At 37.1% G+C, this 22,941-nt stretch overlaps 1 protein-coding gene across 1 annotated transcript in view; it reads left to right on the top strand.

The window, feature by feature from the left end:
- Positions 1-22,941, top strand: part of SLMAP (sarcolemma associated protein) — a 172,316-nt gene that overhangs the window by 103,578 nt on the left and 45,797 nt on the right. Inside the window, exons 9-14 of the mRNA XM_023510665.1 lie at positions 6,906-7,046; positions 8,817-8,954; positions 10,297-10,465; positions 10,563-10,613; positions 11,051-11,101; positions 16,971-17,033. Coding sequence (XP_023366433.1) covers positions 6,906-7,046; positions 8,817-8,954; positions 10,297-10,465; positions 10,563-10,613; positions 11,051-11,101; positions 16,971-17,033 — 613 coding nt within the window. The remainder of the gene's footprint in view (positions 1-6,905; positions 7,047-8,816; positions 8,955-10,296; positions 10,466-10,562; positions 10,614-11,050; positions 11,102-16,970; positions 17,034-22,941) is intronic.

Below are 22,941 nucleotides of genomic sequence, written 5' to 3'. Positions count from 1 at the left end.
AGCCTGTTGGCTTTTTTCATGTGGATTAATTTGAATTCTCTATGGATCCTAGTTATCACGCTTTTGTCTGATTCAAAATATGCAAATATCCTTTCCCATTGTGTAGGTTGTCTGTTTGCTTTGGTTGTTGTCTACTTAGCTGTACAGAAGCTTTTGAGTTTAATTAAGTCCCATTTGTTTAGTTGTGTTGCAGTTGCCACAGTAGTCTTTTTCATAAAGTCTTCCCCCAGGCCAGTATCTTCCAGGGTTTCTTTTATGCTTTCTTTGAGGACTTTTATCGTTTCATGCCTTAAATTTAAGTCCTGTATCCATCTTGAATCAATTTTTGTGAGTGGAGAAAGGTACAGGTTCAGTTTCAGTCTTTCACACGGGGATATCAGTTCTCCCAGCACCATTTATATTGAATAGGGAGTCTTTCTCCCAGTGTATGTTCTTGTTTGGTTTATTGAAGATTAGGTAATGGCTTAAGATGTTAGTTTCTTTTCCTAGTTTTCTATTTGATTCCAAATATCTGTGTCTCTATTTTTGTGCCAATACCATGCAGTCTTTACCACTGTCGCCTTGTAGTATAGCTTAAAATCTGGTATGCTGATGCCCCCAGCTTTGTTTTTATTACTAAGAATTGCCTTAGCTATATGAATTTCTTTCTGTTTCCATACAAAATGCAGAATCATTTTTTCCAAACCTTGAAAGTATGATGTTGGAATTTTAATAGGGATGGCATTGAATTGGTAGATTGCTTTGAGAAGTATAGACATTTTAACAATGTTGATTCTTCCCAGCCATGAGCATGGTATGTTCTTCCATTTGTTAATATCCTCTGCTATTTCCTTTCTTAGGGTTTCATAATTTTCTTTATAGAGGTCCTTCACCTCTTTTTTTTAGGTATATTCCTAGGTATTTCATTTTCTTTGAAGCTATGGTGAAGGGAGCTGTGTCCTTAATTAGCCTCTCATCTTAGCTGTTATTAGCGTATACAAAGGCTACTTACTTGTGGACATTGATTTTATATCCTGAGATATTACTGTATTTTTTGATGACTTCCAGGAGTCTTGTGGTTGAGTCTTTGGGGTTCTCTAAGTATAAGATCATATCGTCAGCAAAGAGGGAGAGTTTGACCTCCTCTGTTCCCATTTGGATGTCCTTTATTTCCTTGTCTTGCCTAATTGTATTGGCTAGAACTTCCAGCACTATGTTGAATAGTAATGGTGACAGAGGGCAACCTTGTCTGGTTCCAGTTCTAAGTGGAAAAGCTTTCAGTTTAACTCTACTCAGTAAAATATTAGCTGTGGATTTGTCATAGATAGCTTTGATCAGTTTAAGAAATGTGCCACATATGCCTATACTCTTCAGTGTTCTCATTAGAAAAGGATGCTGGATTTTATCAAATGCTTTTTCTGCATGTATTGAAAGGATCATATGGTCTTAGTTTTTGCTTCTGTTGGTATGGTGAGTCACATTTATGGACTTGCGTATGTTAAACCAGCCTTGTGTCCCTGGGATGAAAAACTACTTGATCATGATGTATGACTTTTTTGATGATAAGCTGTAATTTAATCTATTTGGCCAGGATTTTGTTGATAATTTTTGCATCTATATTCATTAGTGAAACTGGTCTGAAATTCTCCTTTTAAGTTGGGGCTTTTCTTGGTTTTGGTATCAGGGTGATGTTTGCTTTATAGAATGTGTTGGGGAAGATTCTTTCCTCCTCAATTTTTTAGAATTATTTCTGCAGTACGGGAATAAGCTCTTCTTTGAAGGTTGGATAGAATTCTGGTGTGAAGCCTTCCGACCAGGGCATTTTTTTTGTTGGGAGATTTTTTATTGTTTCTTTGATCTCAGTGCTTGAAATTGGTCTGTTCAGGATTTCTGTTTCTTCCTGGCTAAGTCTAGGGAGAGGGTTTGATTCCAAATATTGATCCATTTCCTTCACATTGTCAAATTTTTGGGCATAGAGTTTCTGGTAGTATTCAGAGATGATCTCTTGTATCTCTGTGGCATTAGTTGTTATTTCCCCTTTATCATTTCTGATTGAGGTTACTAGAGATTTTCTAGTTAGTCTGGCCAAAAGTTTATCTATTTTATTTATTTTTTCAAAAAACCAACTCTTCATTTTGTTAATTTTCTGAGTGATTCTTTTGTTTTCAATTTAATTAATCTCTGATTTAATTTTGGATATTTTCTGGGTTTAGGCTTAGATTGTTCTTCTTTTCCCAATTCCATAAGATGGCTTGTGAGTTTGCTGATGTGCCCTCTTTCTGTTTTTTGAATGTAGGCATCTAAAGCAGTTAGATGAGTTTCCTCTTAGAACAGCTTTTGCTGTATCCTGCAGGTTTTGGTAGCTTGTGTCTTCATTATTGTTATGCTCAAGGAAGTTAATGATTTCCTCTTTTATTTCTTCCTGCACCCAACTCTCATTCAGCATAAGGTTGTTTAATTTGCATGCCTTTGTGTGGGGGTTGAATGTTTTTGTTGGAGTTGAGTTCCACCTTTAGTGCCCTGTGGTCTGAGAAGATACATGGTAAAATTTAAATTCTTTTAATTCTGTTGAGGTTTGTTTTGTGTACTAGGATGTGATCAATTTTGGAGAATGTTCCATGAGGTGATGAGAAGAATGTATATTCTTTATCTTTAGGAAAAAGTGTTCTATATGCGTCTATCAGGCACAGTTTTTCTAGGGTCTCATTTAGTCCCTTATATCTTTGTTTAATTTCTGTCTAGAGGATCTGTCCAGCTCTATAAGAGGAGCTGTTAAAGTTCCCTGTTATTTTGGTGTTACAGGATATCATATTGCTCAGACTGAATAAGATCTGTTTTAAGAATCTGGGAGCATTTAAGTTGGGTGCATAAATATTTAGAATTGAAATGTCTTCTTGTTGTATTTTTCCCTTGACCAATATAAAGTGATCATCTTTGTCTTTTTTGACTTTAGTTGCTTTAAATCCACATGTATCTGAAAATAAGATTGCAACTCCTCTTTTCTTCTGAATTCTGTTTGCCTGAAAAATTGTCTTCCAACCCTTAACTCTGAGTTTTAATTTGTCTTTTGAGGCTAGGTGTGTTTCCTGCAAACAGCAAATGGATAGCTTATGTTTTTTAATCCAGTCAATCTATGCCTCTTCAGTGGAGAATTCAAGCCATTAACATTTATTGAGATAATTGATAAGTGTGGTAGTATTCTATTCATCTTATTTTGTGAAAGTGCATTGCTTACTTTTGTCTTTTGCATCATTTTGGAACCTAGGCTCTGTCCTTTAATTTCTGGGTGCTTACTCTGCTTGTGGTCCATTGTGATGGTCAGTGTGTAGAGCTGGTCTTGTGGCAGATTTCCTCAGTGTTTGCCTATCAGTAAAAGATTTGATTTCTCTGTCAAATTATAAAGCTTAGCTTAGCAGGATGTAGAATTCTGGGTTGGAAACTGTTCTGTTTAAGTAGATTAAAGGTAGATGACCATTGTCTTCTGGCTTGAAAAGTTTTGTTAGAGAAGTCTGCAGTCACCCTGATGGATTTGTCCCTGTAGGTCAATTGGCGCTTACTCCTGGTAGCTTGCAAAATCTTTTCTTTTGTCTTGACTTTGGACAGGTTTACCACAATGTGTCTTGGAGAAGCTGTATTTGAATTGAGGTGACCTGGGGTCCGATATCCCTCTGAAAGGAGTCAGAATCTTTGGTGATATTTGGGCAATTTTCATTTATAATTATTCTCTAGAATGGCTTCCATTCCTCTGGGGCATTCTTCTTCCCCTTCTGAGATACCTATAACTTGTATGTTTGAATGCTTTATAAAGTACCCATAATTGTGTCAATGAACATTCTGCTTTCTCTCTCTTTTTTTCTGTCTCTTTAACTATTTGAGTTAACTATCTCAAGAACTTAGTCCTCTACCTTTGAGATTCTTTCTTCTGCATGGTCTAATCCAGGGGTCCTCAAACTTTAAACAGGGGCCAGTCACTGGGTCCTCAGACCATTGGAGGGCTGGACTGCGGGCCCGGGATGAGTCAGCTGCTAAATAGGACAGGCAGCGGCAGCAAAAACACCCAGTGGTCCGGATAAATGTCCTAGGCGACCGCATGTGGCCCATGGGCCATAGTTTGAAGACACCTGGTCTAATCTATTGTTGATACTTTCTATTGCATCTTTAAGTTCCCTAACTGACTTCTTCAATTCCTTCATCTCTGCTATATCTTTTCTATATTCTTCATATCGTTCGTCTCTTATTTTTTATTTCTGTTCTGTTTTTGGATTTCCTTTTGGTTATTTTCTACTTTCTCAGCAATTTACTTCATTGTTTTCATCATCTGTATTCTAAATTCCCTTTCTATCATTTCTAACATTTCTTTATAGTAGAATCCTCTATAGTAGCTACCTCACAGTCCCTTGGGAGGGGTTGCTCTGGACCGGTTTTTCATGTTGCCAGGATTTTTCTGCTAATTTTTCCTCATGAGTGTTTTCTTTGATCTGTTTCCATGCCCTAATTTTCCTTTCACTTCCTCTTGCTCTTTAAGTTGCCACGCCTCTGGTCTAAGGTTTTGATGAGTCCAGTTCTCCACTGCTTTTGTCCTCCTCTTGGGGTGGAGAAGTCTCTCGCTGTCTCCCTGTATCCCCAAAGGGATGTTTTGGGCAGATCCTACCAGCCAGAGATGCCTGGAGTCTTCTGTCCCTAATCTGCCCGCGCCCGGTTACAGAGAAGCTAAGCTGTTACTCGGCCACCATCTTGCTCCGCCTTTCCCCATTATTTTTTAAAGTCATAGCTTCATTTCTTTAACACTTTGAGCATATGCCGAAACTTTTATGCATTTTCTTTTTCTTTTTTTTTTCTTTTTTGAGACAGAGCCTCAAGCTGTCCCCCTGGGTAGAGTGCTGTGACATCACAGCTCACAGCAGCCTCCAACTCCTGGGCTCAAGTGAGTCTCCTGCCTCAGCCTCCCAAGTAGCTAGGACCACAGGTGCCTGCCACAATGCCCGGCTATTTTTTGGTTGCAGCCATCGTTGTTTAGCGGGCCTGGGCTGGATTCCAACCCGCCACCTTAGGTGTACGTGGCTGGCGCCTTAGCCACTTGAGCCACAGGCCACGAGCCACTTTTATGCATTTTCAAAATCCTTTTTAATCTTTTGTCATGGAAAATTTTACATGTACATGTGAGTAGAAAAACTTACATAATGAATACCCATGTACAACTCTCTTTTCTCTATTGTAGTTAGTATTTGTTGGAGAAACTGTATTATTTGTCTTCTAGGATTTCTTTCTAGGCCCCCCATACACCATAAATTAGTAGTTTGATCTAAAGATGTGGTCTGATTTAGTCTTAAAAAAATTATTTTTTGCCAACAACTCTTTGTGGATGATAATTGTATTCTTCTACCAAGAGGCAAGCTAATGTCCAGTTGTCTTCTGGTTTTAGTTTTTTTTTTTTTTTGTGAGTCTCACTTTATCACCCTTGCTTGAGTGCTTTGGTGTCACAGCTCACAGCAACCTCCAAATCCTGGGCTTAGGTGATTCTCTTGCCTCAACCTCCTGAGTAGCTGGGACTATAGGTGCCTGCCACAACGCCTGGCTATTTTTTTGTTGCAGTTGGGCTGGGGCTAGGTTTGAACCCGACACCTTTGGTATATGGGGCCAGCACTCTACCCATTGAGCCACAGGCACTGCCCATGGTTTTAGTTTTTATCAGTTGTTGATGGTCTTTGCCTAGATCCATTATTTCATTAAGGTTTACAAAAATGGTGATTTAATTATATCATTCTTTCATATGTGTAGCTGGATTACTTGTATAAAGAAAAGCTTCCCCATTTCAACCATTTGGTTACCCTGTGGTACATTATCTATAGGAAAAGCAGGATTTTTTCCCTCTTATTTACTGGATTTCAGGATAATGAATTGGTTTCCTTTTGTCTACCAAAGAATGGCCATAGTGTTTCCCTTCACACTTAGATTCAAAGGTGTTTGATGTGTTTAAATCTATTATAGTTGCTTTTACACACATACATACCCCGACCTCTGGTGCCTCTTCCCATCTACTGTTCTCACCCCATTTAAAGCTTCATCTCTTACCTGTGCACTGTTTTGACAGCCTTCTCCTGTTTTTCTCATTGCTATTCAAATTATCTCATCTTTAGTCACCATAAACCTTTTCAAATTGGCTCCTGAGTCTTTATTATGATAGAACCCCAGCAGACTTAGCTTATTTCTGTTGTATGAGACAAGATGTCCCAGGCTTCTTTTGTACATTTCCTTCCCCAGATATGGAGTCTCCTTTTCCCTATGATTCTTCTATTCCTTTTGTTTTAACCATTGTTTTAAAATGCTTGATGTGGGTGGCACCAGTGTAGGGCACCAGTCCCATACACTGAGGGTGGCAGGTTCGAACCTGGCCCCAGCCAAACTGCAACAAAAAAATAACCAGGCACTGTGACAGGCGCCTATAGTCTCAGCTACTCGGGAGGCTGAGGCAAAAGAATGCTTAAGCCCAAGAGCTGGAGGTTGCTGTGAGCTATGATGCCACGGCACTCTTCCGAGGGTGACAAAATGAGACTCTGTCTCTAAATAAATAAATAAATAAAATGTTTGATGCCTATGAAGGTAACTGATTATTTTTGCCCACCAATGTAAATATAATGGTTTGCAAAAAATATGACAAATACAAAAGTAATACATTTTGTATACTATTTGAGAGAAAAAAATCTCAATTAGCTTTGACTTTTTATTTTTTAGAAGTAAGAACTAATACATTAATATTTTTGTGAAGGCATAAATATATCTTTAGTTAATACAGGGCCAACACCTTTCATGTTTGGAGGTATGTTAATATATAATTTTAAAAGTGTCATAATGTGTCCTTCCCCCCCCAACAGTAAATGCCTTTTTAAAAGTAACTTGGCCATAATTATAAATATTTTTTATTCTAGAATCAAACAGAAGATAGTTTACGGAAGGAACTTATAGCATTACAGGAAGATAAACATAACTATGAGACAACAGCCAAAGAGTCTCTGAGGCGGGTTCTTCAAGAGAAAATTGAAGTGGTTAGAAAACTTTCAGAAGTTGAGGTATTTCACTTTTAAGAATACTATGTAGTATGATTTTAAAAACTTTCAAACATCTAAGAACACTTTCAATTTGGGTATTATCATTAATGAATAGCACAGAGATGGGAAGGAACAGTTGTTGTCTTGCTTTCATTGACAGAAATTCTTAATATAACCATGTGAGTTTTGGTGATTATGCTCCCTAGTCATTGACTGAGGAAATAAAAGCCTAACCAGACAGTCTTACCATTTGCACTTTGCTTAGGATTCAAGCACCAGGCAGTGGACCATATGTGCCAGGAATTGCTCTCTTGCCATCTGGTTTTGCTTTGTTTCTAATTGAGGATGGTCAGTGTAGGTTGAGAACCTACATACACCACATGGTATTACTTTACCTATCCCCTAAGAGGAAAACTATGCCTTATAATTTGGAGGTTCAAAGGACAAATTATCTGTAAGATCCTTTCTAGGTCTTTTAGGAACCATCAGAATGTTATTCTTGCCTGGGCATGGTGGCTCATGCCTATAATCATAGCACTTTAAGGAGGTGGGAGGATCACTTGAGGCCAGAAGTTTAAGATCAGCCTGGGCAATGTAGCAAGGCCCTGTCCCTACAAAAAAATAATTTATTTATTTATTTTTGGGGGGGGGTGAGATAGAGTCTTACTTTGTTACCCTTGGTAGAGTGCTCTGACATCATAGCTCACGGCAACCTTACTCTTGGGTTCAAGTGATTCTCGTTTCAGCCTCCCATGTAGCTTGGACTACAGGCACCTGCCACAATGCCAGCTATTTTCAGAGATGAGGTCTTGCTCTGTCTTAGGTTGGTCTCGAACCTATGAGTTCAGTCAGTTCACCTGCCTTGACCTCCCAGAGTACTAGGATTACAGGCATAAGCCACTGCACCTAGGCTACAAATTTTTTTTTTTTAAAACGAGTCAAGTGTGGTGATGCACACCTGTAGTCTTAACTACTTGGGAGGCTGAACCAAGAGATGCCCTTTAGCCCAGAAGTTGAAAGTTAGATTAAGCTGTGATCGTGAAACTACTCCAGTCTGGGTGACAGAATGAGACCTTGTCTCAAAAACAAACAGGGCTGGGTGCAGTGGCTCAGGTCTGTAATCTTAGCACTCTGAGAGGCTAAGGCAAAAGAATTGCTTGAGCTTAGGAGTTTAAGACCAGCCAAAGCAAGAGCGAGACCACTTCTCTACTAAAAATAGAAAAATTAGCTGGATGAATTAGCATGAGCCTATACTCCCAGCTACTTGGGAGGCTGAGACAGGATGACGACAAGAGCCCAGAAGTGGGAGTTTCTTTAGTAGAGATGGGGTCTTGCTCTTGCTCAGGCTGGTCTTGAACTCCTGACCTCAAGTAGTCCACCTCCTCAGTCTCTCAAAATGCTAGGATTACAGGTATGAGTCACTGTGCCTGGCCCTCTTATTAAATTATTGCCGCGTATTATTAAATTTGCTTTCAAGAATTGATAGACTTAAAATACTTTAGTACCTTTTGGCCTTTCAGAAGTGTAATTGTATAAAAGTAGCATCTTCTTCCTGCCTCTCCCCATTCCCCACCACCACCCAATTCTTCGTTGCCTTTTCGTTGTGTTAGTATGTACCTGAAGTAAACTGAAATTCTTTTGTCATTTAACTCAGCTTTATATAAAGTCCAGGGCAGATGTCAATTTAGAATAGCCAATAAGATTATACTTTTTATAAATTGAATTTAAAAAGACTTCTAAATAATAATGTGCATTTATTCTAAATAAATTGCCTATAAACTTGAATTTCAGCGAAGTCTGAGTAATACTGAAGATGAATGTACCCACCTGAAAGAAATGAATGAACGGACTCAGGAAGAATTGAGAGAATTAGCCAATAAATATAATGGAGCTGTTAATGAGATTAAAGATTTATCTGATAAGTTAAAGGTATGTATTTACTCAATTTGAAAGTATGTTAAGCTAATCCTATTTAACACACTAGATAGCTTATGAATTTAGGTGTTGCTGAATAGATGTTGAGTAAAATTTGATAATGGTTGAAAATTATAGTGAAAATAAGATGTTTATATTCCATTTAACCCAAACTTGATTATTATATATAATTGTAAGCTTGTAAAAGTTGTCAGTTGGAAATGAAGTCAGTGCTTTACAATGGACATCTTTTAATATATAACAGAAAACAGATGAGAATCAGCAAAACCCAAGATATTCTTATTTTTTTAAAACCTGAAACTATTTATCTTTAGGCCATTGGAAAGGCAGGGCTGTGCTATTTAGTGCTGGAATAAGCTCAGACTATCTTTGAGTGAACTGCTTGATCCCCCAGCCATGGGACATTTAAGATGAGGACAGATCAGACCATAGAGTAATGTCTAGTTGGTCCTTTAAAATCTTGTACCTGAGTTTGTGAAGATCTATCTTGTTGTAATTTAAGCCATGGATCAAGTACCTTGAAGATATGCATTTGTTAGAGAAGCCCAGTACACCTCTCCCATCTGTATGGTTAACTTATGGTAGTTTTAATGAGTGGTCTTGTTAAAAGAAAGTCTTTTTAAGAAATGCTTGTACCATCATTCCTTTAGCTAAATATAATTTTGTTTAAAATTTCAGAATTAGTTACATTTATATCTTAACGATTTTTCCTCCCCTAAGAGGAAAACTATGTCTTATAATTTGGAGGTTCAAAGGATAAGTTATCTGTAAGGTCCTTTCTAGGTCTTTTAGGAACCATCAAAATGTTATTCTTGCCTGGGCATGGTGGCTCAAGCCTGTAATCATAGCACTTTGGGGAGGTGGGAGGATGACTTGAGGCCAGAAGTTCAAGATCGGCCTGGGCAACATAGCAAGGTCCTGTCCCTACCAAAAAAAAAAAAGAAAAAAAAATTAGTTTTTTTTCTTTTTTTTCTTTCTTTTTTTTTTTTTTTTGTGAGAGAGTCTTACTTTGTTATCTTCTATACAGTGCTCTGGCGTCATAGCTCACAGCAACCTCAAACTCCTGGGCTCAAGCAGTCCTCTGCCTCAGCCCCGCAAGGATCTGGGACTCCAGGTGCCCACCACAATGCCTGGCTAATTTTTCTATTTTTAATAGAGACAGGGTCTCACTCTTGCTTAGGCTGGTCTTGCACACCTGAGCTCAAAGCAATCTGGCCACCTCAGCCTGCCAGAGTGCTGGGATTACAGGCATGAGCCACTGTGTTCAGCCTGTTTTAAGCTTATTAAATAAAGCTTAGGTTTTATTAAATAACTGAATTTCCTTCTTTCTTAACAGGTAGCAGAGGGAAAACAAGAGGAAATCCAGCAAAAGGGACAAGCTGAGAAAAAAGAATTACAACATAAAATAGATGAAATGGAAGAAAAAGAGCAGGAACTCCAGGCAAAAATAGAAGCTTTGCAAGCTGATAATGATTTTACCAATGAAAGGCTAACAGCTTTACAAGGTGAGTTAGCTAATCTAGAAATTGGTTTGGTTTGATTTTTTTTTTCTTTTTATCTATGAAATATCTCTTTTTCTTTGTTCTGGGCTTTTATTTACAGTACGGTTAGAACATCTTCAGGAGAAAACTCTTAAAGAATGCAGCAGCTTAGGTAGGTGTCATCCAAGTTTTATCATTAAACTTTTGACCTGTTTACTATCACATACTGGGGACTTAATTTCTTTAAGGGATGTTTTACCTATTTCCTCTAGAAATATGCTTGACTACCACCAGTGGGCACCATTGTTTAGTCCTTGACATGAATGAAATTTCTGCATTTGAGATGTTCTATTTAGAAATATTTAAATAAGAAAAATATTTGAGCAGCAGGATATTTTTTATTTTAAGGTTCTTTGGAAGGCCACTAAGCAGTTGTAGCCTTTCTCTGAGTTAATAGAAAATGGCAAGTTGAACCCTTGTAAAAATAAATGTGAAGTGTTCTTTACAGTCTTATCTGTGCAGGAGTACAAAATGCCATGGTTACACTTGAGACCAATTTTAAAGTAATACTTTCTTTGATCAGGCAATGAAATACTGTCTTAATCCTAGGGATACAAGTTGATGACTTCTTACCTAAAATAAATGGGAGCACAGAAAAAGGTAGTGTAAAAAACTTAAATATTTTTCTTTCACAATACCCTTTTAGTATTTAAGCAGGATCATGAGTTTAGGGTTTTGCGTGTTTGGAATGAGAAGCATGCTGTTATAGACCTTTGAACCCTGTCTTTAAAAATCAAGCTTACCTTTATTTTCTAAGACTTAATGCTATGATCTGTTCTTAGATATCCCTTATATGAAAATTTCAGTTGTTCAAGTAGTAAGAAAATAATAAAATTTAAAAGCAATGGCTGTTACAGTCTAGCTCTTTTATCTCCATTGTATTTTTCTTTTCTTTTCTTTTTTGTTTTCTTCAGACAGAGTCTCACTATGTCGCACTCAGTAGGGTACTGTGGCATCATAGCTCACAGCAGCCTCAAACTCTTGGGCTCAAGCGATTCTCTTGCCTTAGCCTCCCATGTAGCTGGGACTACAGGTGCCCACCAGAACACCCAGCTATTTTTCTGTTGCAGTTGTTATTGTTGTTTAGCAGGCCCAGGCCGTGTTCGAACCTGCCAGCAATGGTGTATGTGGCTGGCGCCGTAACCACTGAGCTATGAGCACCACAACCACTGAGCTTTGGGCATCACCCCCATTATATTTTTCTTTTTCTTTTTTTTTTTTTTTTGAGACAGAGCCTCAAGCTGTCCCCCTGGGTAAAGTGCCATGGCATCACAGCTCACAGCAACCTCCAACTCCTGGGCTCAAGCGAGTCTCCTGCCTCCGCCTCCCAAGTAGCTGGGACCACAGGCGCCCACCACAACGCCCGGCCATTTTTTTTTGGTTGCAGCCGTCATTGTTGTTTGGCGGGTCCGGGCTGGGGATTCGAACCCGCCACCTTAGGTGTACGTGGCTGGCGCCTTAGCCGGTTGAGCTATAGGCGCCGAGCCTCCATTATATTTTTCAAAGAGCTACACTACCATTTCATTCTATCAAGTTCTGCTTCTATTTGATAATTAAATGCTGTTTTTAATCTTTGAGCTTGTTTAAACAGCCCATTGAACTGTTGGACATGTCATGGAAATTGCTTTCTTTACCTGTTTATTTCATTAATCAAAGATAATGGGATCAATCATTTCTGCTATCACAAAAATCTATTATTAGTTCTTGGTTCTATGACCATTCTTTCTGGATAACATGGGTTCTCTCTTCCCAAGACTTATAGCCACTATTGGTTTTCCTCGTGTGTTACATGGGATACTTTTTTACCCAGTGGCTTCTGTAATCCTTCAGTCTTGAAGATCCCTATTTCCCTCCTTCCAGTGTTAATTGCACACCAACTATATGCCAGATCCTGCAGTAGATGCTTAGAGTACAAAAGGAATAAAACAGTTTTCTATGCGAACCAATCTGTGTATCTGTCATCTCAGTTTTATACAGAAGTTAGTGGAAGGTATCAAAGTTGAGGCCCAGAACTTCCTATTTAACATTTTTTTCCATATATGAGGGGTATCATTATGGTTCCTGGGCAGCAATCAAATTCTGATAGAATTAGGAGGTGAGTATTTTTATTCTGGTTTTTTTTTTTTTTTTCAAGTTTGTTTCTAATCAAAAACTGGCAGAATAGGTTCAGGTAATCAAGGTCAAGACCTAATATTGTATATATAATGAATTTTGAAACTTGCAAGAAAAAAAGTTTATTAATCATTGCTTTTGATTGTTCTATGTATGTTTTGTAAAATGCATTGACTTTTAAAAATTCCAATTTGATTTTCAATTTGAAAAATTTTAAAGGTGTAGTTTATATTCATTGCATCCAAATAACTAGTTACACTTATGTTTGTCAACTAAAATGACTTTATCTTTATTTTCTAAAGACATACTGCCCTTAAATGATTTTTAGGGCTCGGCACCTGTGGCTCAAGTGGCTAAGGCGCCAGCCACATATACCTGAGCTGACAGGTATGAATCCAGTCTAAGCCCTACCAAACAACAACAGCTGCAACCAAAAAATAGCAGGGCATTGTGGCAGGAGCCTGTAGTCCCAGCTACTTGGGAGGCGGAGGCAGGAGAATCACTTGAGCCCTGGAGTTGGAGGTTGCTGTGAGCTATAATGCCATGGCACTCTACCCAGGGCGACAGCTTAAGGCTCTATCTCAAAAAAAAAAAAAAAAAAAGATTTTTAGATTTTTCTGTTATTATTTTGCTTGTTTTTCTCTTTCTGACTTGCACACTTTTATATAAATCCATCATCACCATTTTGACTTGTATGTGTTTATTAATGATGTTAGTGTTAACTCAACCTGGAACCTTCTGTTTCTTTCCTTAAGAAAACCCTTTTACCTCACCTAATGCACGTAATGCAATGGTACATTTCAAAACTATTAAGAAAAGAGTATAATTGTCTTACCACAACAAATAAGTAAGTGAGGGAATGGATGTGTTAATCAGTTCAATGTAAGCATTTCACATTGTATATCAAATCAGTACACTGAACCCCATAAATGCATCAGTGTACACAGTTATAATTTAATAAAAAAACTGAAAAAAGTAAAAGAAAATCCTTTTATATACATGGAAAGAGATGACCAACATGTAGAGAATATTTTGTAAATATTTTGTCACAAATATTTGTAAATAAAGGTACATATAGCTATAATTTCCAAGTTTTCTTATGTATGGTGACTTTAGGGGAAACTTTGGGGATACCCTGTATTATATAATTTTAACTAAAATTATTCTTTTAAATAGTAGAGAGAGAATCAATTGTAATTGTAAAAAACTTTTCAAAATTTCTGGAGATATTAAAATTAATACTTCTAGTGGGCTCGGCGCCTGTAGCTCAACGGGCTAAGGCGCCAGCCACATACACCTAAGGTGGCGGGTTCGAATCCCCAGCCCGGACCCGCCAAAACAACAATGACGGCTGCAACCAAAAAATAGCCGGGCGTTGTGGCGGGCGCCTGTGGTCCCAGCTACTTGGGAGGCGGAGGCAGGAGACTCGCTTGAGCCCAGGAGTTGGAGGTTGCTGTGAGCTGTAATGCCACGGCACTCTACTCAGGGGGACAGCTTGAGGCTCTGTCCAAAAAAAAAAAAAAAAAATACTTCTAGTGAACTCTGTTTTTGAAATTACTTCATTGTAGCTGCTAGAAGTACAGGTTTTGCATTGTACCATTTTTGTGTCTTATCCAATAAGCATAATTTGAATATATCTTTATAGAATTGTACTAAGAAAATATGATTGCTACATGTATAATTAAAAATTTTCTAGTAGCCACATTAAAATGTAAAAAGAAATAGGTAAAACAAATTTTAATAATATATTTTATTTAACCCACAGTATCCAAACTGTTATTTCAACATTTAGTCAATATTAAAATCTGAGACTAATATTAAAGTCCCAATATTAAAGCTGGGACTACAGGCACCCACCACAAAGCCCGGCTATTTTTTGATGCAGTTTGGCCAGGGTCAGGTTCAAACCCTCCACCCTCAGTGTATGGGGTCGGTGCCCTACTCACTGAGCCATGGGTGCTGCCTGGGCAGCAGGAGTTTTAAAAAATCAAAATCCATAGGAAATTCATGTGAATAAAATTTATTTTAAGTAGAATGATCCTCTATTTTATGTTTCTATATCTCTTTTTTTTTTTTAACATTCCTACACCCTATTTAGTGTCATAGACACTCTCTTTTCTCCCCAGTAAATATCTGATTCCTTTTGGATCATCAGTGGCATCTTTTATAGTTTTGCCAAAGAGAATTCCCAAGGAGCTGAATTCAAGAAATGGAGTACATAATACATGAAAAGTGTCATGATTCAAATTCTCTATATATGCCATCCAAAAGACTTTTCTCTCATGTGTTTAGGATGTACCCTTGTAGAGGTTATATAATTTGTCTGTCTTTTTGTATTAACTTGGAATTTTATTTAAACTATATTAAATACATTAACTCTATGTTGACTATTTTAATGTAGAGTTTAGATACTAAAATCAGAGTAGGTAAAGATGACTTTTAGCTCGGTAAGTGATGATAGAATATCCTGCTTTAATAAATAGAAGTCCTTTGGTATTAGCCTGAAATTTGGTTTCAAATAAGTTTATAAAGTTCCTTAGTTGAGTAAAAATTTAGTTCCAAATGAGGTTTTTTGTTTTATTTTTGAGACAAGCTCTCTCTGTTACCCAGGCTGGAGTGCAGTGGTGTGATCATAGCTCACTGTAATCTTAAATTCCTATACTCTTCCTTCTGCCTCAGCCTTCTAAGTAGCTGGGACTACAGGCACAATCTACCACACCTGGCTATTTATTTATGTCTGTATATATGTGTGTATGTAGAAATGCTGCCTCACTGTGTTAGCCAAGTGAGACTTTAGGGTTCCTTCTGCTCATTCTCCCAGAGTACTGGGACTATAGGTGTGAACCATGGCACTCTGCCCCAAATGAGTTTTTATATCTAACATGATATTATATAGTTTGAGTTCTGAATGTGTTATGACAGCTTAGATAGGATTTATGTAAAACCGCTTTTAATCTTAGTAGTTACTATTCAATTATTATTCAATTAGAGCTTTTCTTGGCTGTAATTGGCAAATTTCATTTATTAATCTTTTTTAAATTTCAAATTTCTGTTGGAGTTAGCATTTTTGAGGCTACATTATATATTTCTTTATAATATTCTAAGTACATAATTCATTGATCTTTTCAAAACATTTTACATTTTTGTCTTACACTGATAGTGACTGTAGACTGCACACAATGTAATTAGAGAAAGTGTAATGATAGATTGGAGTATAGAGGGAAAGAAGGTGGCTAACAGTAAAGTTGTTAAGGGAAGGTGAGGCATGATCAGAGTAGGAGGTGACTTCCTATCATGCAAAGTTGATATGATTGAGGAGTGGGTTAAGATGGAAGAGAAATGAAAAGAGGCTTTTATAAGGAGTGGTGCTATTATCATGTGTCCTCTTTGGCAGATTCTAGTACTGTACTTGCACACCTTCCAAGTAGTTGTTATGTTGGAATATATTCTTAAAACTTAAGCTTCCAAAATCTGTTTGTTAATTTTAAAAGATTCAAATATGTAGTTAAGGATATTTTCCAGATTCAGAAGTAACATTTTAAATCAAAGTAAATGAAGATTATTGTAAGAAAAGGGCTGAAACTATATTAAATCCTTATGTTAGATTTTGATTCTCTTTATCTTTTTGTTTTAAATTGAATTCTGTTTGACCTGAGCAAAACCACTAAGACCAAAATCTTACTTTGAAATGTACAAATCCTAATTTTGATCATTTTGGCAGAGATAAACAATGTTTTGACAGAATATAAAGTACAGATTAAGTGACTTGAAAGAGAAGACTATTTGTGAAATATAAGTATGAAAGTTAAAATACTATATTGGTACCTTAAAATTTTTAAGGCATTAGTTTATATGGTATTCTTTTTTTTTTTTTTTTTTTTTGAACCTTAACCCCTAAGGAAATTTTATGGTATTCTTAAAGTATTTACCCTTTGCCTCTTAGCTAAGATGAATAGCTTTGAAGAAAAACTCTTTAGAGAATAATCACTTGAAAATTAGTTTAGTAATAACAAATATACAATTTTAAAATTATTTAAGGGTATCTGTTAAGCTTTAATAGGGAAAAGTATGTTTTAAATGTGGGAGAAGACTTTTCAAAGCAATATATTTATCTAATTTTCTTAAACCCTTTGGATAAAAACTGCACCTTTAAAAGCTAAGCATTCAGGGTACAAATTAATGATTTTTTAGTCATTTAACTTTAAATTTGTCTGCTTTAACTACTAAAATATATTCAACTTATATTGATCTTACTTAGAATTATCCATGTTAATATATTTCAGTTTTCCTACCTTTGCTGTTGGTTTTCACAGACAGCAACAAACTATATCCTTAAAGGTGTTTCTTTCTTTATTAGAGCACTTGCTTTCAAAGAGTGGCGGGGACTGCACTTTTATTCATCAATTCATAGAATGCCAGAGTGAGTACAGAGTATTTTTCACATTGATTTTAATGAAGTCAGGGGCTAAAATTGAAAAGTGAGAAGAAAAATGAGATTTCAATGTGTTTATTATAGTAGAAGTGCACAAAGGGCCATCTTCAGACAGCAACAAATCTTTTTTTTTTTTTTTTGAGACAGAGCCTCAAGCTGTCCCCCTGGGTAGAGTGCCATGGCATTACAGCTCACAGCAACCTCCAACTCCTGGGCTCAAGCGAGTCTCCTGCCTCCACCTCCCAAGTAGCTGGGACCACAGGCGCCCGCCACAACGCCCGGCTATTTTTTGGTTGCAGCCGTCATTGTTGTTTGGCGGGTCCGGGCTGGGGATTCGAACCCGCCACCTTAGGTGTACGTGGCTGGCGCCTTAGCCGGTTGAGCTATAGGCGCCGAGCCAACAAATCTTTTTATAGTGTTTCTCTTTCTTTCTTTTGAGAAAAATATTTGTTTGTCCTCACAGATAGACCCAAACATTTCATATTAGCCCACTACCCCCCCCAAAAGGAAGTGTCACGCTTGTTAATTTTGAGGTTCTTAAATACATTTTTAGATTAAATGAAGCACAAAAACAATTACAGTAGAACCTCCATAATTGACCATCTCCCTACATTGACCACCTCCTTAAGCTGACCTAATTTTCATAGACCAGACATGTACCACATATACTCGGTGGAAGTTCCTTATGCTGACCACCTTTATGCATTGACCAGTTTGGTACCGTCCCTTTGGTGATCGCCTTACACAGTCCTACTGTATTTAGTTTGGGTAATCAATTCTGAAGATGGCTTACAGGGTAGCAGGAGCTTTCTAGGGTAGGAGTAGTAATAGATTGTCCTACAGTGTGACATGAACTACCTTCCCTTAGGGGATGACTATCTTTAAGAATATTCTAAAGATTACAAAATAAGGGGATTTTAAGTAAAAGAAATTTTTTTTTAAGAATATTTTAAAGATAGCTTGGCTTTTGAGGCAATTTAGACCTCTGCTGAATTCTGAACAAAAATATTGTAAATTCCTTTTTACTTGAAAATCGTGTAGCTGTTTAGTCTAGCACAATTTCAAGTTTGTGATATTCTCTTGGTCTTACTAGTGACTAATAAAGATCATCATGTGTAGTAAAGTTTTGTTAATGAAGTCTGTATCTTTTCCTATGAGGAAACAATTTCTCAGACATTTTTCTCTTTTTATTCTAACTTTGAAGTGAATGGTTTTCCACTATATAATGCACATAATTTCACTGTGTGCATGTACACACATATGTGGTACATCCTCCTCCCCCCCTTACAACTTCAGGAGTACTTGGAGGTTGTAAGGATCATACCTGGTAATTGCAAGAGACATAAATTCAGCAGATCAAATGTTACACTATTCAGAGATCCTTCAAGGAAACTTGGAATTTCATTTATTGGTTTTAGAAAAGCTTCTGTTTGGGCAGCTTTAGATACCATAATATTAAATGTGAATTTAATAATACTTTGAAGCAGTTACTTAATAAATATGGTATATTCCTTTCTTTTAATATAATACTCATGAATCAAAGATTAGTATATCCTTTTATCTTCTAATTATTGAATTTCACTTTTATGAGAAATTGGCACAGGGATTTGGGGCAAAGTAATAACAGAATACATAATCTGGGCTGGGTACAATGGCTCACACCTATAATTCTATCTAGCACTTTGAGAAGCTGAGGTGAGAGGATTGCTTGAGGCCTGGAGTTTAGGCTGGCCCAAGCAACAGAGGAACCATGTCTCTACAAAAAAGAAAAAAGAAAAATTAGCCAGGCATGGTGACGTACAACTATAGTCTGAGCTACTGGGAAAGCTGAGGCAGGAGGACTGCTTGAGCCCAGGAGCCCAGGAGCTTTAGGTTGCAGTAAGCTATGATGACACTACTGCAATCTAGCCCTGGCAACAAAGTGAGACTCTGTATCAAAAAAAAAAAAAAAAAAAAAATCTAGGCTTGGCGCCTGTACTCAATGGTTAGGGCACTGGCCACATACACCCAGGGTGGTGGGCTTGAACGCACCCAGGCCTGCCAAACAATAATGACAAGTACCACAAAAAAAGAACCAGGGATTCTGGCAGGTGCCTATAGTTCCAGCTACTTGGGAAGCTGAGGCAAGAGAATCGCTTAAGCCCAAGGGTTTGAGGTTGCTATGAGCTGTGATGCTACAGCACTCTACCGAGGGTGACATAATGAGATTCTGTCTCAAAAAAAAAAAAAAAAAATTCTGAAATAAAAAATAAAAAGGTCTCCACACTCGTAGCACAGTAGTTATGGCATCAGCCACATGCACTGAGACGGTGGGTTAGAACCTGTCCTGGGCCAACTAAAAAACAATGACAACTACAACCAAAAAATAACTGGGCGTTGTGGTGGGCACCTGTACTCCCAGCTACTTGAGAGGCAGGGGCAGGAGAATTGGTTAAGCCCAAGGGTTTGAGGTTGCTGTGAGCTGTGATGGCTGAGCATTCTACCCAGGACTACATAGTGAGTCTCTGTCTCAAAAATAAATAAATAAAATAAAATAAAATAAAAAGGCTCTCTGATGTGATGGCTCATGCCTATAATCCTGGCAATTTGGGAGGCTGAGGCAAGAGGATCATTTGAGGCCAGGTGTTTAAGACCAGTCTGTTCAACATAGTAAGACTTTGTCTCTGCAAAAAAAATAAAAAATAAAAATAAAAAATGGCTGAGCATGGTGGCACATGCCTGTAGTCCCAGCTACTCAGGAGAATAATGCAGAATGTTGCCTGAGCCCCAGGAGTTTGAGGGTACCATGAGCTATGATCTCACTATTACACTCCAGCCTGGGCAATAAAGCAAGATCCTGCCTCTGGAAAAAAATAAATAAAAATACAAATCTTTAGAAGAAAGACTTTTTTTTTTTATTTTAAAAATTTTTTTCTTTGAGATAGAGTCTCACTTTGTCACCCTCAGTAGAGTGCCATGGCACAGCTCACAGTAACCTCAAATTCTTGGGCTCAAGCAGTTCTCTTGCCTCAGCCTCCCAAGTAGCTGGGACTGTAGGCAGCCCAGCTATTTTTTTTTTTTTTAGAGAAATGGTCTCACTCTTGCACAGTTCGGTTTCGAACCTATGAGCTTGGGCAGTCCACCTGCCTTAGCCTCCCAGAGTGCTAGGGTTACACATGTGAGACACCAGGCCTGTCCTAGAAGAAAGATTTTGTACTTACTTTTATTGCATTCCCTTTCCTTTCTTCGTGTTTCCTTCTTTTCTTTCATTTCCCCTCCCTTGCCCTTTCCCTTCCCCTTTCATTTTCTCCCCATTTCATTTCTCTTCCCCTTCCTTTCCTTTTCCCTTCCCCTTCCTTTCTCCATTCCCCTCTCCCTTTTTCTTTCCCTCTCTTTTTCTTTTCTCTTCCCCTTTCCTTTCTCTTTCTGCTTTTTCACGAGAAATCTCAGGTTAGACTTAAAATTAAAAACCTGTCAAGCCAAGCTAAGGATTTTACAGCCCCTATAAATACCTATATGAATTGGGTAAACCCCTCTTTTCTTGAGGTCTCAACTAACTTGAGGTTTCTAAATCTGTCAGAAAATGACGTTTAGTTCCCACAGATCTGGAAATGTTATTGATGAGTTACCAGGACAGTTTATTCAAAGAGCTTTTTACTGGCCTTATAAAGTCAGTCTGATTCCTCAAAGCAATCTGGGCATATCTGAAAATATGCTATTCCAGGCAAAGCCTAGTAAAATAACCAGTTTCTCTAATTCTGTCTCGTTATCAGAGAAAACAGATTTTTTTTTTTTTTGGCAGTTTCTGGTTGGGGCTGGGTTTGAACCCGCCACCTCCAGCATATGGGGCCAGTGCCCTACTCCTTTGAGCCACAGATGCCACCCTGAGAAAACAGATTCTTACTGAAGTTTTACAAATAATCTTATTGCCATAAAATAAGAATACTTAATAGCTTTCAAATTTTGGAGAAATCAAGTAGAAAGGAAAATAAATACTTAAGATTGCTCACAAAAATGTACTTTTAACAATTTATTGAAAGCTATGAATAGCTAAAAAGAAGCAAGTTTTCTTAACTCCAAGAAAACAAACAAACAAAAAAGAATCAGCAATCTTTTAAACAAAAAGTCATAAAAATAAATTAGTTTAATCCCATGTAATTAATTTTGTTCCGTTTGAGGTTGGGTTGGCAATCTTTATGAATGTGTCAGTTTTTTAATTAAAATAAACCAGTTTCTTTAGAGTCTGGAGGACATCCAGCTGAAGTGTCTCTAGATGTTATAAAGCATGTTTAGTTAAAGTGGAAGTAGCTTTTGATCAAAAGGAATGCAAAGGTTAATATTTGGAACAATTTATTGTGGAGTTGGTGTGTCACAACATTTGCTGGTAGGGCCTCAGAGAAAAGCTGGTGGCAGTTTCATTGAGTCTAAGTCAGAAAAATGGAAGAATTGAAAACATTATTTGGACACTTGTAGTCAGGAAAGAATTCAGGATTCATTCCAAATGGTAAGATCTCTAAAGTTATTAGAAACATGTATTCAAAAGTACTTCTCAGTCCTTTCCATGAGTCTCTTTGAAGAAGCAAATTTTGAATTATAATCATTTAAAAAAACACTTTTTGAGAAGAATCAAAATAATAATGGTCCATGAATAACAAAAGGTCTAGACTAGCCAGGGTTAAAGAGACAGTTGACAACAAAATTTGGTTGTCAGTTTGACAATTTAATATAATAATTAACTTACTTTAACATAACAACAATAATTTATTAGACCTAAATTTAACATAATAATCATACTTATTGATAACAGACACCAAGACATGTCTGAATTTTAGAAATTTTGTGCAATTTTGGAGCACATGTTAATAACAATTTTATACAAATCTGACACTTAGAAAGTTAACCAACATTTCGCATTTGACAGTGCTTTCTTTATGATTTTCCTGTGACAAGGGAGCTTAGTACATCTCTCTTGGACTTTCAGTGGCTCTACTATTAAAAGATAATTTGAGGTCAAAAATAATAAATTTAGGATTTTTATTTTGGAAAGTTTCTCAGATATCGAAAGTTTAAAACACTTGTCATAAAACAAGGTCACAGGCTACTATAAAAATCATAGTTATTCATTTAGTCAAAGTGGTAACTCAAGATTATAAAAATCTTTCCAGAAAAGGGTTTTAGAGAAATGGAAAGGAAAAAAAAGATTATTAAAAGCCAAAACTTTAATAGAGGAGACTTCCAAACAATCAATAGCTAATAAAAACAAACTGAAAAACAAGCCGATAAATAGGCACACTGAATCAGTCAGTCTCTTTCTTCCCCCCCTCCTTTTTTTGCAGTTTGTTCAAAAGGTGAATAAAAATCTTTCACTATCTATTAAAATTATGTAAAAACCTTGCTTAACAGATAAAACCAAATTTTATATTTGCATTAGCATATTATTAACAGTAAAACTAATTTTAGTAAAACTTTATGAACAAATTTATTTAATTTTAATCAGTTTCACCATAAGGTAAGCGTTTTAATAAACTTTTTATAATTTTTTACAGGTAATTGCAAGGTAATTTTGTGGAAAATAAGTTGGAACACATTTCAATTTGTTTTCTTTTTGTGGTAAAGCAAAAGCTATGCTTTAAAAAAGAATTCTCCTTTTGGCTCAGCGCAGTGGTTATGGCGCTGGCCACATACACCAAGGCTAGCAGGTTCAAACCCAGCCTGGGCCAGCTAAACAACAATGACAACTGCAACAGAAAAATAGCCGGGCATTGTGGCAGGCGCCTGTAGTCCCAGCTTCTTGGGAGGCAGAGGCAAGAGAATTGCTTAAGCCTAAGAGTTTGAGGTTGCTGGGAGCTGTGATACCACAGCACTCTATCCAGGATGACATAGTGAGATTCTGTCTCAAAAAAAAAAAAAAAAAAAA

Source organism: Otolemur garnettii, unplaced genomic scaffold (genome assembly GCF_000181295.1).
Source record: "Otolemur garnettii isolate 467f Iridium unplaced genomic scaffold, OtoGar3 scaffold00015, whole genome shotgun sequence".
Lineage (NCBI taxonomy): Eukaryota > Metazoa > Chordata > Mammalia > Primates > Galagidae > Otolemur > Otolemur garnettii.
This window is presented reverse-complemented; position numbering and strand designations above follow the sequence as displayed.